At 37.6% G+C, this 14488-nt stretch overlaps 1 protein-coding gene across 4 annotated transcripts in view; it reads left to right on the plus strand.

Moving 5' to 3' along the window:
• The first annotated feature begins 12 nt into the window (after positions 1-12).
• Positions 13-14488, plus strand: part of LOC124623164 (gastrula zinc finger protein XlCGF17.1-like) — an 84635-nt gene continuing 70159 nt past the window's right edge. Inside the window, exons 1-3 of one of the 4 annotated variants that reach the window (XM_047148966.1) lie at positions 161-308; positions 559-624; positions 7095-7160. In XM_047148966.1, coding sequence (XP_047004922.1) covers positions 7146-7160 — 15 coding nt within the window. In that variant the 5' untranslated portion in view covers positions 161-308; positions 559-624; positions 7095-7145. Of the gene's footprint in view, positions 112-151; positions 309-558; positions 625-1051; positions 1071-7094; positions 7161-14488 lie in introns of those variants that run through there. The other 3 variants (XM_047148965.1, XM_047148964.1, XM_047148967.1) reach the window with 3 other exon arrangements.

The following is a 14488-nucleotide window of genomic DNA, read 5'->3' on the forward strand; positions in this document are numbered from 1 at the left end:
GCACTACCAACATGTTTCATAAACAAGTTTCTTTCTTTCATTCTTCGTATCGTTTTCACTTTTAACGTCAAATCTAGCGAAACCGCATATGCTCCTCGAATCAGAATAACGGTCGTACTATCGTACATGATGTAAATTAGTTAATTTTAATGTGTCCAGGTAGCCTCCTGATGTTAAAGCGGACCCTTCCTTTTCACTTATCATTAGTATAGATTGCTCCTTTGAATTGCATAAAGTTGGTTCGTTAAGGAACTGGATTTTACTCTAAATTGTTTTCGATTAGTGAATTAATTTATCGTACAACTAAGGTTTGTATTATATTTTACGAGTTTGCAAATTACTTTTCGAGCAACCTGAATAGTTTTCTTAGCCGAAGAAACAGGTGGGAAGATTTTTCTCCTCAGACAGTAAACATCTTGTAGTCAGTGTTATGGCGTCTAGGGAGGGAGTGTATTTTTACCGAGGCTCACAACAAATACCACTTCAGAATTAACCTGTTTCGAAATATACTTGCCTGCCACAAATGATGATGACTGTTTTGTTTTATCGCTTTTACAGAATCATTTGGAAGCTATATACCAGGACGTCATGTCTGGCCCAGCATTCAACCGTGTTATGAAAGAGGTAGGCATCAATGTCTCTTACACTGTTGTTTGTGACATATTAACGAAGTTCAGCAACAGCATCGCGGTGAACTCAGTTTTCAATTTATTCACTGCACGGTACCAGATACGGCTAAGCAAAGATATTTAGATTACGAAGCCCTGCACAGCTGCTGTCACAAATGACAGTGTTTGTTTTTTTTTGCCCATGTCCTTTAATAAGTTTGACACATGAGAGACGAGTAATTATTTGCGGCAAACTAATATGGATTCAGCGCGCCACTCGCAAACGATTGAAAATCATTAAAATATGCTTTAATTTAATTTTTATGTGATTATTTCTGTAAAAGTGACCACAAGAAGAAGATATGAAGACCTTATTGTGAAGGGATTTCCTCATATATTGTGACTCAGATAATAACAATAAGCAAGAATGGTTAAGAAAATATGAAGTATGACACTTAACACGTGTGTTTTAGAAGAGGATACCACAAGTGAATATTTTGGAGTGGATGGGCTCAAATATTTTCTTATTCCCATTTTTTTTTTCCTTCAGACTGTAATTGTACATGGAAACGCAGAGTCTGCCAGGGGCAAACTGGAAAGAGTAAAGTTAGCAGCAATATAAAAGTTTTACAAACAGTTGTTCTCTCCAGTATATTTGTTTTTGGCAAGTGAATTGCAGTTATGCCCATGTGTTAGTGAACTGCAGTACCATTCCATATCCATTGTTATTAATTTATAATTTCGTTTCCACTTTTATCAACAACTACATAAAGCATGCCTAATGTATTATATAGACAGAAAACACTGCATGATAAACAAATCTGCACGGTTCAAATAACAGCATTAATTTGCCTGTGTGTGTTAAATTCCATTTACAATTGCTGGGAAAAGAAGTGAAAAATTGGTGACATGGGGGCCATAATATAGCACAAGCTGACACGTAAGAAATCATCAGCCCCACCTGCCCTTACATCTGATAAACACTGCTTCATAAATTTGTATTTGTTGTAATTCCTGAATATCCAGTTTTGTGTGAATTGGTATATTGAGTATGTAACTTCAGTTGGATAATTAGTTGAAGCACAAAATTTAAGTATATACACGTACGTTTTATTTTATTGAGACCTCAGGAACATAATAGAATTCATTGTTTTGCTGCATTTCCTTTTTCGCCGATTGTAAAATTATATTTTATCTTGCCAGGGGGATTCTCGTAACTCGTAACTGTATTATTACATATTCTTCAGATTCGTTTCATATATAGAATTCAGATAGTTGATTGCATACATGCTTCCTTACAGCCTGTAATTTACATATTATAACATTTCTCTCAACAATGTTCTGTGAGGTCTGATAGCAATATGTAAGCAGGTATCCTTGAAATATTTATTCAGTAATGGAAATTTTGGGATGTGACACAGACAAGCTGGAGGGCAGACCACCGTCCAACTTAAAGACAAAGGTTTCAGCAAAGGATGGGAGCAAAGCAACAAAATTTATTAATTTGGCAGTAATATCTTCTATTTAGTATGCTACTTCATCATTCCACTGAGGAAAATGGTGCATTACTTAAGGTTTGTGATTCAAATTTGGAAGGAATAGGCAACCTGATTTATTTTTTCTTTTTAGTATTTTTAGATCTTGGAATAATGTCAGTATAGTTTACTGTATACAAACAAAATACTACCTGAGGTGGTGCAGTGTTAAGAGACTGGACTTTGGCAGATGCAGGGTTCTAACTCCCATCAGTCCTTAACCACTGTGAGCCACTTGTCCTGCATAATAGTATGTGTGTTTGTAAATATTTCTGTAATGCCTTGAGCATGACCTAAACTGATGTGTAGACTGGTCAAAGCAAAACAAAAATTAATTAATTACAATTAGGATGGTGTAATGTAAATGTCATATATAAATTTAAACTCTGCTGCTAAATTAAATGTCAAAATCAGCTAGTTAAATTTAGGAATTGGATATAAGTTTCAAAGTTGTACAAATCATTACTTATGGTTTCCTGTAAGACTTGTTACAAACATTGCATTTTGGCTAAACTATTTTTTTCTCAGAAACTGTGTGCTCTGTAATGTTGCTAAATTGTGATTCCTCCTTGTCCAGTGTCAGGGCATTGCTACAATTTAGCAGCATTAAGGAGTGCATATTGTTTCAAAAAAGAAAGATTTTTTAAATGAAATTTAGTTTCGTCAGCCATAAGGAATAATTTCCTCTATGTAGCGGTAAGTGATGATGACCATACATCTGAAACCAGTTGCTGTAGTGTTAATTAGTTATAACTAAGGAAGTGGTAGCATATTATACTGCTGTAAACCAGAATATTTCGATAGTCATGGATAGCAACTCAGTCGTACTCGTATTTATAAATGTATGTGCAATGATGGTGGCTACTGCATTCAGATTCCTGCATTTCTTTCCCTCACTTTGACTCATGCCTCCTATTTCATCATGTACATGATGACTTTCCCTATTTTTCACTGGGGTGAACTTGCTGGCGCCACCATACTATTCTGTTTAGGACTTTCTCTTTAATCTTAGCTGCAAGCTCAGTCATGTTTGTTTCTGCCAACCATTCAAAGCTTGGATTATGTGGTTAATACTTTTATTCTTTCTACTGTTTCTGTTTCACTGGCACGTTTGAGTACCGTATGTGGTGTGTACTTATCACCTCAGTTTCCACCTCTGTAGCTGAGCAGTCAGTGTCTAAGGTGCCCTGGTTCGATTCCTGGCTAGTGCGAGGGTTCAGTTAATTTATAAATTACCTTATTGCTTGTCTTCAGCTCTGAGATGTCTGCGAACCCCCAACATGTTGATAATTATTCTTATTTTCAGTATATTCATTGTGCATGACGAAGTGCAACTGTGATTTAAATTGTCTATTTATCTGGGTATAAATATGCAATCATTTGATTTTTTTTTGGATTTCAGATACAATCTATTGTGCCGTCAACTAGTTTTTGAGCCACTTCAAGCATATCATCAGTTGGAAATGTTACAGGAACATTATGTCGTAGACAAAGTGTAGCAAGGTACTGTGATGATGGGTCTGGTGAAATTGATGGAAATTTAGTAATTGGCAATGAAATGTTTATGGAACAGAAATGCTGTTACATTTCATAAATGTTTTGTTAACAATTATTAAATTTCTGTCATTTTTTCCAGCTCCATTTACCACAGTGTCTAGCTACAATGGGTCTACGATATAACGTTCCTGTAACACGGCTGCAGTGGCTTAAAATCTAGTTAATGGTACACTGTATCATATTTAAAACACAGAAAAGTGACTGCTTGGATATTTATACCCAGAGAGATTGCCAGTTCTTCTCACGTCTGTAGAAGAACTCAACTTCTGCCAGAACCAGAACTCATCAACTCTGATTTATGGGAAGGCTTCTGTTGTGCCTTTAATTACAAAATGTGGCCGGAAGTTAATCATCTAGTTACAGCTCATTTTGAACAAACTCCAAACTTCCCCCCTCCCAAAATGGGATGTCAGTACATGTACATTATTGCTATAATCTTCTAGTTGTTGGTATTCCTTGATCCCATGGGTCTCGCGACAGATTCTTTGCTACCTCCAATTACTTTGCAAAGGATGCCAAGCACAGCTTTAACGTTCTTGGGACAGCATTGGGCCAATGCGGAATACCTCAGTCATATAATAGAACATATGAAACAAGACTTGCTCCTTAATAAATCCTTGTACACAGTAATAACACTTTTAAGTTCTGGACGATTTTTCTCAATAAACAAACGAACAAATCTTCTGGTGATAAAGCTAGTTCACTTATATCTAAAACTAGCTGTAAGTGGCCATGATTTCCTGTGGCTCAGTATGCTTAAATGGAAAAGTAAGAAATTGCATATATTAGAAATCAACATAAATCAAAATTTCAAAGCAATCAGTCAAGAACTTTTGGAGCTTAATGATTTTGAACAAACCAATATTTATATTTTTATAAAGACACCCATTTTGTTATATATCTACCAGATGGCATTCCAGTAGGTACGTAAAAACACTTTGGTATTCGAATGCAATGTTGTGTCAAAATTTCAGAGCAATCAATGAAGAACTTGGTGGTTTGAGATTTTGAAGAAACAAACTGTAGATATTCCTAATAGCAAATCTCTGAAAGTTTTTGACCAAATGCTTTGAGATTTTGACACAAAATGGCTTGACATTACGCATTTTTATATACTTATTTTTTAATATATGTCGTATATAATTTTGTATGAGTTTAATAATAGGGACATGTTGTTACAGAAAAATCTCAAAAAGTTATAGAAAATAGGTACCTAAATACACGCCAGTATTAGAATGCAGTGTTGTCAAAATGTCAAGGCAATTGTTGAAGAACTTTCAGAGATACACATTATTAAACAAACAAACATTTACATTTTTATTTATATAGATTAGTACAAGAGTTCATCCTCAGTTAACAAAATCATTTATTTCACAGAACTTTGGCGACAAAACATATGGAAAATCCCATATCCTCACACTGAGTCAGATTTTTCTCTGCTAAGGGACTGGGTATTGTGTTGTCTTCATCATCATTTCATTCTCATTAACATGCAAGTTGCCGAAGTGGTGTCAACTAAAAAGTTTTGCACAAGGTGGCTGGACTCCCTGCAGGTGGTGCTCTTGGAGTAGCCTTATGCATTATCATTATCTCCTCAGTTTGCTGTGAAGGAACCCATAATCCTATGTGTGTGTGTATATACATGCTCAAAACTGCTCTTATTAGTATCCTATAAAAATGGACTTAAAAACTCAGTACATTCTTGGACTGGAACCCACTCCGATTTCGTTATGACAGTCCAAAAGTTTGCTTCATCCTCTCTCTGACTACTGCCATTTACAATCTTCCAATCATCTACTGCACCAAACAGTGATGGGAACAGATTCTGCCTACTTCATACATTCTCTATAGTGTTACAGGTTTCTTTTGAAGGGCCACAGCCAGGTCCGTTTCATTCTTGCTACTGAGCTTCTGTCGTGGCCCTGTCATCAGAAAGATTTTAACTCTAACCTTTCTCCTAGAATGAATTTTCACTGTGCAGTGGAGTGTGCACTAATTTGAAATTTCCTGGCAAATTATAACTGTATGCTGCACCAGAGCTTGAACCTTGAACCTAGAGTATACTCCACTGTAGGGTGAAAATTTATTCTTGAAATAAAATCATAGACTCTGGTCAGGCCATTTCTCTGCAATATTCTTATTCCATGAGTGCTATTCATGCAAGATGTGCAGAACAACTTGTGTTGCTTTGGACAATAAGAAAAGAATTATTTGTGGAAGTGAAGCTGTAGGGTTGGATATCTCAGTCAGTAGAACACTTGCCCACAAAATACAAAGGTTCCAGGTTTGAGACGTGGTCCGGCATATGGTTTTAACATACCACAAAATTATTTTTCCCATTGAACTACGTTGGTATTGCACAGTACAAACAGTTTCCTACAATTTCATAAATCACTCCACACACAGAAATATCTGTGATTCCTTCTGAATGCTTGTTGGTGCAGATTCTTCTGGAAAACCTGAAATTCTCAGGGAATTACATTTTACTTGGAAATATCAGGAAAATCTCGGAGAGTTTCAGGATGTTCATAAAATCCCAGGGATTTCTGTGTTTTACTCTATCATTAGAATTGAATTTTATTGAGTTTCATAAATCACAAATATTAAGATACTTGATATTTCAAAGTGTGCTAATTATGTGAATGTTATTCTATGTAAATTATTGTTGTCTGAAAACTATGGCCTAACTCCATTCCCCCTCTTCCACTAAATGTTAATTTACCATGGATCTTGTATGACACCACCTTGCTCCAGATACCTGAAATTCTCAAGGAAACCACTTTGTGCCATGTTAAACTTTTTGTAATATATAATTTCAGTGGTCTTGTCACCAGGTGTTAATTCTGTCTGGTAAAAATGACACATTCTTCAGCTGATGAACAGATACCATTGTATGAGCATTTATTTGTTCATCATATTTTGTAGGTCCCATCACGAAACAGACACTATAATTATCTTGATCAGAATAAAATAATATGGTCATGTTTGAATAGCACCACAGAAATTCAGTCAGTGCATTGTGGACTAATAAACCTTGGTTTTGTACTCACCAAGTCCGTATGATGAGTGTTGCGGAGGGTCCGTAATTTATTGGTATCATTTTAGTTCCTTCCTCTTCCATTAGGGGATGGTGCACCACCATGAAAGCTTCTGTTTCTTTAATGTTACCATTATAGTCAGTACATGGTGCTGTGTGGAAGGAAGTAATGTATTGTATATACATGTTTGATTTATCTTTCAGTTGTAAGAATAATTCTTTATGTTTTGCACAACTTCTTCCATGTAGCATCTTCCAAGGGAGATTTTTGACCACATATCTGATGCTTTTGCGCTCAGTAAACAAACTCATGATGAATTTCTTAACTCTTCTGTGAAATTTGTCCCTTTCTTACAGCTATCCAACTTGATAATGGTCTCAGACTAATGGACAGTAATAAAGAACTGGATGGACAAGAATTTTGTAAGTGATGTTTTTGAATGAATTACCCTTGCTTACCATTCTTACAATGAGTCTTAGTGTGCTGTATGCTTTGCTCATGGTTAGATATGCATAGTCATTCCACCTTAAATTTCTCTGGGTGGCAGTTGTAACTTAGACGAGTAATAAGTGAGTGCTTTGTGATAGCATAACAGAGCAATATTTGATTCTTTCCATCCCTTACTATTTTGAATAATGCCTAAATGTCTAGTGGATGCCCAACAATAGTTTTGGAATTTATGCAAGAGATTCTGCACATATTGCTCACCTGTGTGAAATGTTTGCTTTTGGCTGCTAAGATAGTTAGAAATCTGTTTGTCGCTCTTGTTAAGCGAAAGTAATTTTTTTTCTTTCTTTCTTTTTTCTTCTCGTTATTCCAGCCATAGTAATAACTAATTTTGCAGCAACCTTTTCATAACTTTGGCTTTCAGCTGCCTACTTTCTAGCTATTTTCCAGAATGAGTTCACAAAGGTAGTATTATTAAAAATTTGTTAAATACTTGACCCACTGGGAAAACTTAAAGATTCACATAGAGCTGACTTCCCACTTTATCAATAAAATATCTCAACACAAGAGATAAGACATTGCATGGATTGCTAAGAAACTATTTGTCACAGCATATTAGCATGTGGCATTTTTTTTATTTTTAACTAGGTCTTTACACTTGTGACAAGTTTAATCCAAATTGCACAGCTCAGTTTCAATGGATGAACTATTTGCTCTTGTACTCTTCCAGAAAAAGTCCTGTGTCAAGTCTGACACAGAAGAAAGTGTATTTGTGTTTGCTGCTTTCAAGATAGAACTCATTTGAGTCCACATATCAGAATTCTCTCTTTTCGCTGTTCACAGTACTTGTGGTGGCATTTTTGTGTGAAGTTGGGTGAAGGTGCTACTGACTAACCATTCTAGTAGAATGTCGTAAGCTGCTTGTTAACTATTGCTGAGTTGACCAATTCATTCATTCATTGTCTAAGGACTCTCATATAATAATTTTCAGGTGAGAGTATTATTTGTGTCATACAATTTCAAGTGCAGAGAGGCTAATACAGATGTAATGTCTGTGTTCTGACTCCATTTACCATGTTCTGTTACATCAAGTATTAATTACAATGCATATACAATAAAAATAAAAAGGATCACTCTTTGTAGGCACATAAAAGGTTGTTAAATATTTTCTACTACAATCGAACATCTGACATTTAGTTTCATTTTAAATACTCTGTATACTGTATGTACTTTCTCTGAGAAATACACTTTTAAGGACTTCAAAAAACTTATATTCCATTTATTTCCTTAATTGAGATATGTAGCTCATTAAAAAATCTTTTGCCTGCTTCACCTGGAGCACTCATTGTCCGTTTGAGATTTCACTGGTTTGCGTAATACTTTCTCCTTTCCTATTGTTGCGTGGTTATGTACATCTTTATTAAGGAGGTGATTATTACTTGCTCTCACTGCCATGATGTTCTAATATACATGGTGGAGAAAAATTGTCACAAAATTTTGATTCTGGATAGCTGATGCCAGTAGGGACCAAGACTAATAATGTTGTGTAGGTCGACAACGTACAATTTTTAAACTACAGAAACTCGGCCACATGCGCTCCAATTGGCCGCGGGATTGCCCTGGTTCCAGATGTTCTGGACAAGGCATGACTGTGGATGCTTGCTTGCCGGAGATTGTGATGTATCCAAGGGAGCTCGCACGCTTTTTGGTAACACACCAGCCTTCCACTTTGGGGGCCTGGCGCGAATCCTCCAGGGTCCCAATACCTCCATTGTAATTGCATGATAAGACGTACCGGGAAGAAACCCGTCAGAAGCTGTTAGTTCGCGTACAGAAAGTCTTTTACAAATTGTGTCACCCTGAAAAGGGCCTTTTTTGTAACTAGGGCATTGTTTACTTGAAGCAGATGCTTAAACTGGTGACTCTCTGACATGACACAAGCTTGGTAATGTCAAATGGTGTTTTGCTGAACTCTTTCAAAGATTCCTGGCACTGCCCTAATGTGATTGACAGCATGTTGAATGCGATCCATTAATTCCTCTTTGTTTCTGGGTGGTTATCGTCTGGGTGGATGAACTAGAACCTTGAAGAATTCCCACAGGAAAAAGTTCGTTGGCTTGAGGTCTGGTGATCATGGGGCCATGTCCTGTGAGTACCTCTGCCAATTACCCAGCCATCAAAGAGTTCATTTAAATATCTGTGCACAGCACAACCGTTATGTGTGGGCACCCCATCATGCTGCAACCACATGCATAGCCAGATGTCCTGGGGAACATCTTCCAGCAGGCTGGGTAGAGTTTCTTGCGAAAAGTGAAGGTAATTTGCCCCGGTAAGTCGAGGAGGTAGATGGACTGGCCCAATCAGATGGTCACCCACTATGCCTCTCCAAATGTTGAGCAAAAATCGTTCCTAGTGTCTGTGGACATACGTGACGAAAGGATTTCCCTGTGCCCAGTAATGAACGTTTCTAGTGTTGTAAAGGCCATCCTGATGGAAGGTGCACTCGTTGGTAAAGAACACAATGGCGGGGAAGTTGGGATCTTGTGCAACACGTCGCAGAAACCACCAGCAAAACCTTAGCCTGTGTTCATAGTCTGCCACAGGATTTGCGTCTTGGACAGGGTGGAAACCAAATGGTTGCTGGCCATCATCCCTCAAAACCTCCCAGATTAACTGATGAGTGACCCCCACATTGTGTCCAGCCACTCAAGTACATGTCGTAGGTGCTTCCTTGAAGCGCTCGAGAACAGTCTCTTCAAATGCAGCATCCTGTTGTGTTTGAGGTCTTCCAGCATCACCATGATTTCCCGCTAATGAGCCTGTTTAGCCAAGTCGCTGGTGAATTGCTGTAAACGTTTGTGGGACTGGATGGTTTGTTGCTGGGTACCGTTCCTCATACAACCGTCGAGCTTCATGAGCATTACCATCAGCTAGTCCATAAACAAAAATCATATCTCGTTGTTCTTCAAACAAATTCTGTGCTGCCATGCTTTTGGTATGACTAATCGCAGGTGACGTGTGCATGTGCTCCGAAGCGAAACTTGCATGCGAATGCTTCTGATGTGAGGTCTAGACAAACAGCAAGACCTATTCGACATGTATGCATATCATGTTGGGGCAGTGACAGGGCGAGGGATGTTTGTATGTGAGAACTGACAACCATAGCGTTGGCTGTCAACTGACAAATGGCAACAGGGCAATCCCATGGCCAATCGGAGCAGGTGGTGCCAAGTTTCCATAATTTAGAAATGGCGCATTGTTGAACTACACAACATTAGTAATTTTGTTTCCTAGTTGCATCAGCTATCCAAGATTAAAATTTTGTGACAAAATTTTTCTCCACCCGTATATGTGGTGAGTACACTGTCATAATATTGTGCTGTATCAAAGCTCATCTATAGGACTGCCTGGGTAGTATTTTTGCTATTCATTGCACTGCTCTTTTCTGAATCACAAATATTCTTTTTAAGTAGCCAGCTTGTGCACTTTCCCACATATGAACTGAGTAGGACAGATGCAACATTAGTCCACAGTACACTTCATTGAGAATTTGATCGTCCACAACTTTTGCACGTGAGGAAGATCAGTGTGTTTATATTTTTACACAGCATATCTATTTGATCATGTCATACACATGCTTATCCACAATAGTTCCTAAAATTTTTGTGCTACTTACTTCTTCAATTGCCACTCCATTTATTTTCATATTTACATTAGACATTTCCATGTGTTTGGTTTGAAATATAACACATGTTGTTTTAGAATTGCTTATAAAAAATTTTGTTTTGAAGTAGATACTTATTTGCATTTTCAATATTCAGGACTACTTCCTTTTCAAGCTTCTTCTTTGTCTCATCCGCATGTGTCTTCGGCATACATTGTAGGTTTCTATTATTGTCTGGGAAATCATTTAACATAGAGAATATAGCATTGATGTAGTTGGTCACCATGAAAAAACTGTTACAATTTTATATGCCGTGATCAATAGTTCCTTAGATCATTGCTTGTGATTTCAAAATCTTTACATTTTTTAACATTCCTCTGACGTATTGTCATATATGGATCTCTGTAACACATATTGAAACCTCAAATACAAATCAACTACTGAGAATATAAAAGGCCTCATTATAATCTGCTCTGTTCTATGATGTTAAATCATTGCCACATTCTGTCAACACTGCGGAAATTAAGAAACATCAGTCACAGATAGATTTCATCAAGTGGCAGCCTATTAGCTTTAACTACTGTTCATAAAGGAAATTCTGAATTGCATTTGTTTATGTGTAGAGAAGTTTTATTGCCTTTTCTCTGTATTAAAATGATAACTTGTGTATTGTTGTAATAAAAAAAAAAAGTGTTATTGGTCAAAAGTTTGAGTGGAGTGGACATGAGATGTCCTAGAAATTGCACAATAGATTGTTGTCTGAATTTTCATAGCCAAATGAAGAGTGGAAAATGGAGAAATGGGATAGGTGTCAAACTGACCAATATGAGATCTAGTTTTGGGAGAAAAGGGATGTTTAATTGCTTGAAAGTAATGAGAGTAGTGAAAAACTAATGAGAACGTCTCTGCTTTCTCTTGATTTATAGTCTCGTAATAATAATAATAATATTAAGAATAACATTAGAAAATTGATCAATATTTAAGTAAATTATATTTCATAATTTCTGAACAAAACTTGAAACATAAAAAAAAAAAAATGAAAAAAAAATGTTAAATATTTTGTAAAATGATTTCTTTAAAAGTAAGAAATGAAATAAATTAGAGAAATACCTTATGAGCCCTCAATGATTCTCAAAATCGTGTGCAATAGCTGAGATGTTCATGTGTTAATGATATAAGGAGATCACTGAGTGATAGTCCAAAAGACAAATACTGTGTAGTACTCTTTAAAATTCTAAAATACCAAGTTAAATGTTGAACTTTAAATTCTCAATAGGCACCTCATTTGTTGTACCTGATTTTGAGCATCATTCAATGATATGTTAAATTTTTCTCTAATCTCTTTTTATTTCTTACTTTTAGACAAATCATTTCACTGAGCATTTAAGCCTTTCTTCACTTTTTTGTTTACAAACAAGACACACATTGCTCACGTGCAAGATAATACACTACTGGCCATTAAAATTGCTACACCAAGAAGAAATGCAGATGATAAACGGGTATTCATTGGACAAATATATTATACTAGAACTGACGTGATTATATTTTCACGCAATTTGGGTGCATAGATACTGAGAAATCAGTACCCAGAACAACCACCTCTAGCCATAATAATGACCTTGATACGCCTGGGTATTGGGTGGCATGTACAGGTACAGCTGCCCATGCAGCTTCAACACGATACCACAGTTCATCAAGAGTAGTGACTGGCGTATTGTGAAGAGGCAGTTGTTCGGCCACCATTGACCAGACATTTTCAATTGGTGAGAGATCTGGAGAATGTGCTGGCCAGGGCAGCAATCGAACACTTTCTGTATCCAGAAAGGCCCCTACAGGACATGCAACATGCAATCGTGCATTATCCTGCTGAAATGTAGGGTTTCACGGGGATCGAATGAAGGTTAGAGCCATGGGTCGTAACACATCTGAAATGTAACGTCCACTGTTCAAAGTGCCGTCAATGCGAACAAGAGGTGATCGAGACGTGTAACCAATGGCACCCCTTACCATCACGCCAGGTGATAAACCAGTATGGCGATGACGAATACACACTTCCAATGTGTGTTCACCGCGATGTCGCCAAACACGGATGCGACCATCATGATGCTGTAAACAGAACCTGGATTCATCTGAATAAATGACGTTTTACCATTCGTGCACCCAGGTTCATCGTTAAGTACACCATCGCAGGCAATCCTGTCTGTGATGCAGCATCAAGGGTAACCGCAGCCATGGTCTCCGAGCTGATAGTCCATGCTGCAGCAAACATCATCGAACTGTTCGTGCAGATGGTTGTTGTCTTGCAAACGTCCCCATCTGTTGACTCAGGGATCGAGATGTGGCTGCACGATCCATTACAGCCATGTGGATAACATTCCAGTCATCTCGACTGCTAGTGATATGACGCCGTTGGGATCCAGCACGGCGTTCCGTATTACCCTCCTGAACCCACCGATTCCATATTCTGCTAACACTCATTAGATCTCAACCAATGCGAGCAGCAATGTCGCGATATGGTAAACTGCAATCGTGATAGGCTACAATCCGACCTTTATCAAAGCTGGAAACGTGATGGTACGCATTTCTCGTCCTTACACGAGGCATCAACAACGTTTATCCAGGCAATGCCGGTCAACTGCTGTTTGTGTATGAGAAATCGGTTGGAAACCTACCTCATGTCAGCACGTTGTAGGTGTTGCCACCAGTGCCAACCTTGTGTGAATGCTGTGAAAAGCTAATCATTTGCATATCACAGCATCTTCTTCCTGTCGGTTAAATTTCGCGTCTGTAGCAAGTTTAATGGCCAGTAGTGTATTTAAACAGATGAAATTTTATTAATGTGCAAGCAAAATGTAACAAATATTGCTAAATCACAAATTAAGCAAGTACTCAAATAGTAAATTACAACTTTACGTACATGCTTGTCATCTCTCAGGTCCTTCTTGTTGTAAGTGTTGTTGTTGTTTGGTCTTCAGTCCTGAGACTGGTTTGATGCAGCTCTCCATGCTACTCTATCCTGTGCAAGCTCCTTCATCTTCCAGTACCTACTGCAACCTACATCCTTCTGAATCTGCTTAGTGTATTCATCTCTTGGTCTCCCTCTATGATTTTTACCCTCCACGCTGCCCTCCAATGCTAAATTTGTGATCCCTTGATACCTCAGGACATGTCCTACCAACCGATCCCTTCTTCTAGTCAGGTTGTGCCACAAACTTCTCTTCTTCCCAACCCTATTCAATACCTCCTCATTAGTTACGTGATCTACCCACCTAATCTTCAAAGTTCTTCTGTAGCACCACATTTTGAAAGCTTCTATTCTCTTCTTTCTTCTTGTCCAGACTATTTATTGTCCAGTTTTCACTTCCATACATGGCTACACTCCATACAAATATTTTCAGAAACGACTTCCTGACACTTAAATCTATACTCAATGTTAACAAATTTCTCTTCTTCAGAAACGCTTTCCTTGCCATTGCCAGTCTACATTTTATATCCTCTCTACTTCAACCACCATCGATTATTTTGCTCCCCAAATAGCAAAATTCCTTTACTACTTTAAGTGTCTCATTTCCTAATCTAATTCCCTCAGCATCACCTGACTTAATTCGACTACATTCCATTATCCTCGTTTTGCTTTTG

This window comes from Schistocerca americana, chromosome 7 (assembly GCF_021461395.2).
Source record: "Schistocerca americana isolate TAMUIC-IGC-003095 chromosome 7, iqSchAmer2.1, whole genome shotgun sequence".
NCBI classification, from domain to species: domain Eukaryota; kingdom Metazoa; phylum Arthropoda; class Insecta; order Orthoptera; family Acrididae; genus Schistocerca; species Schistocerca americana.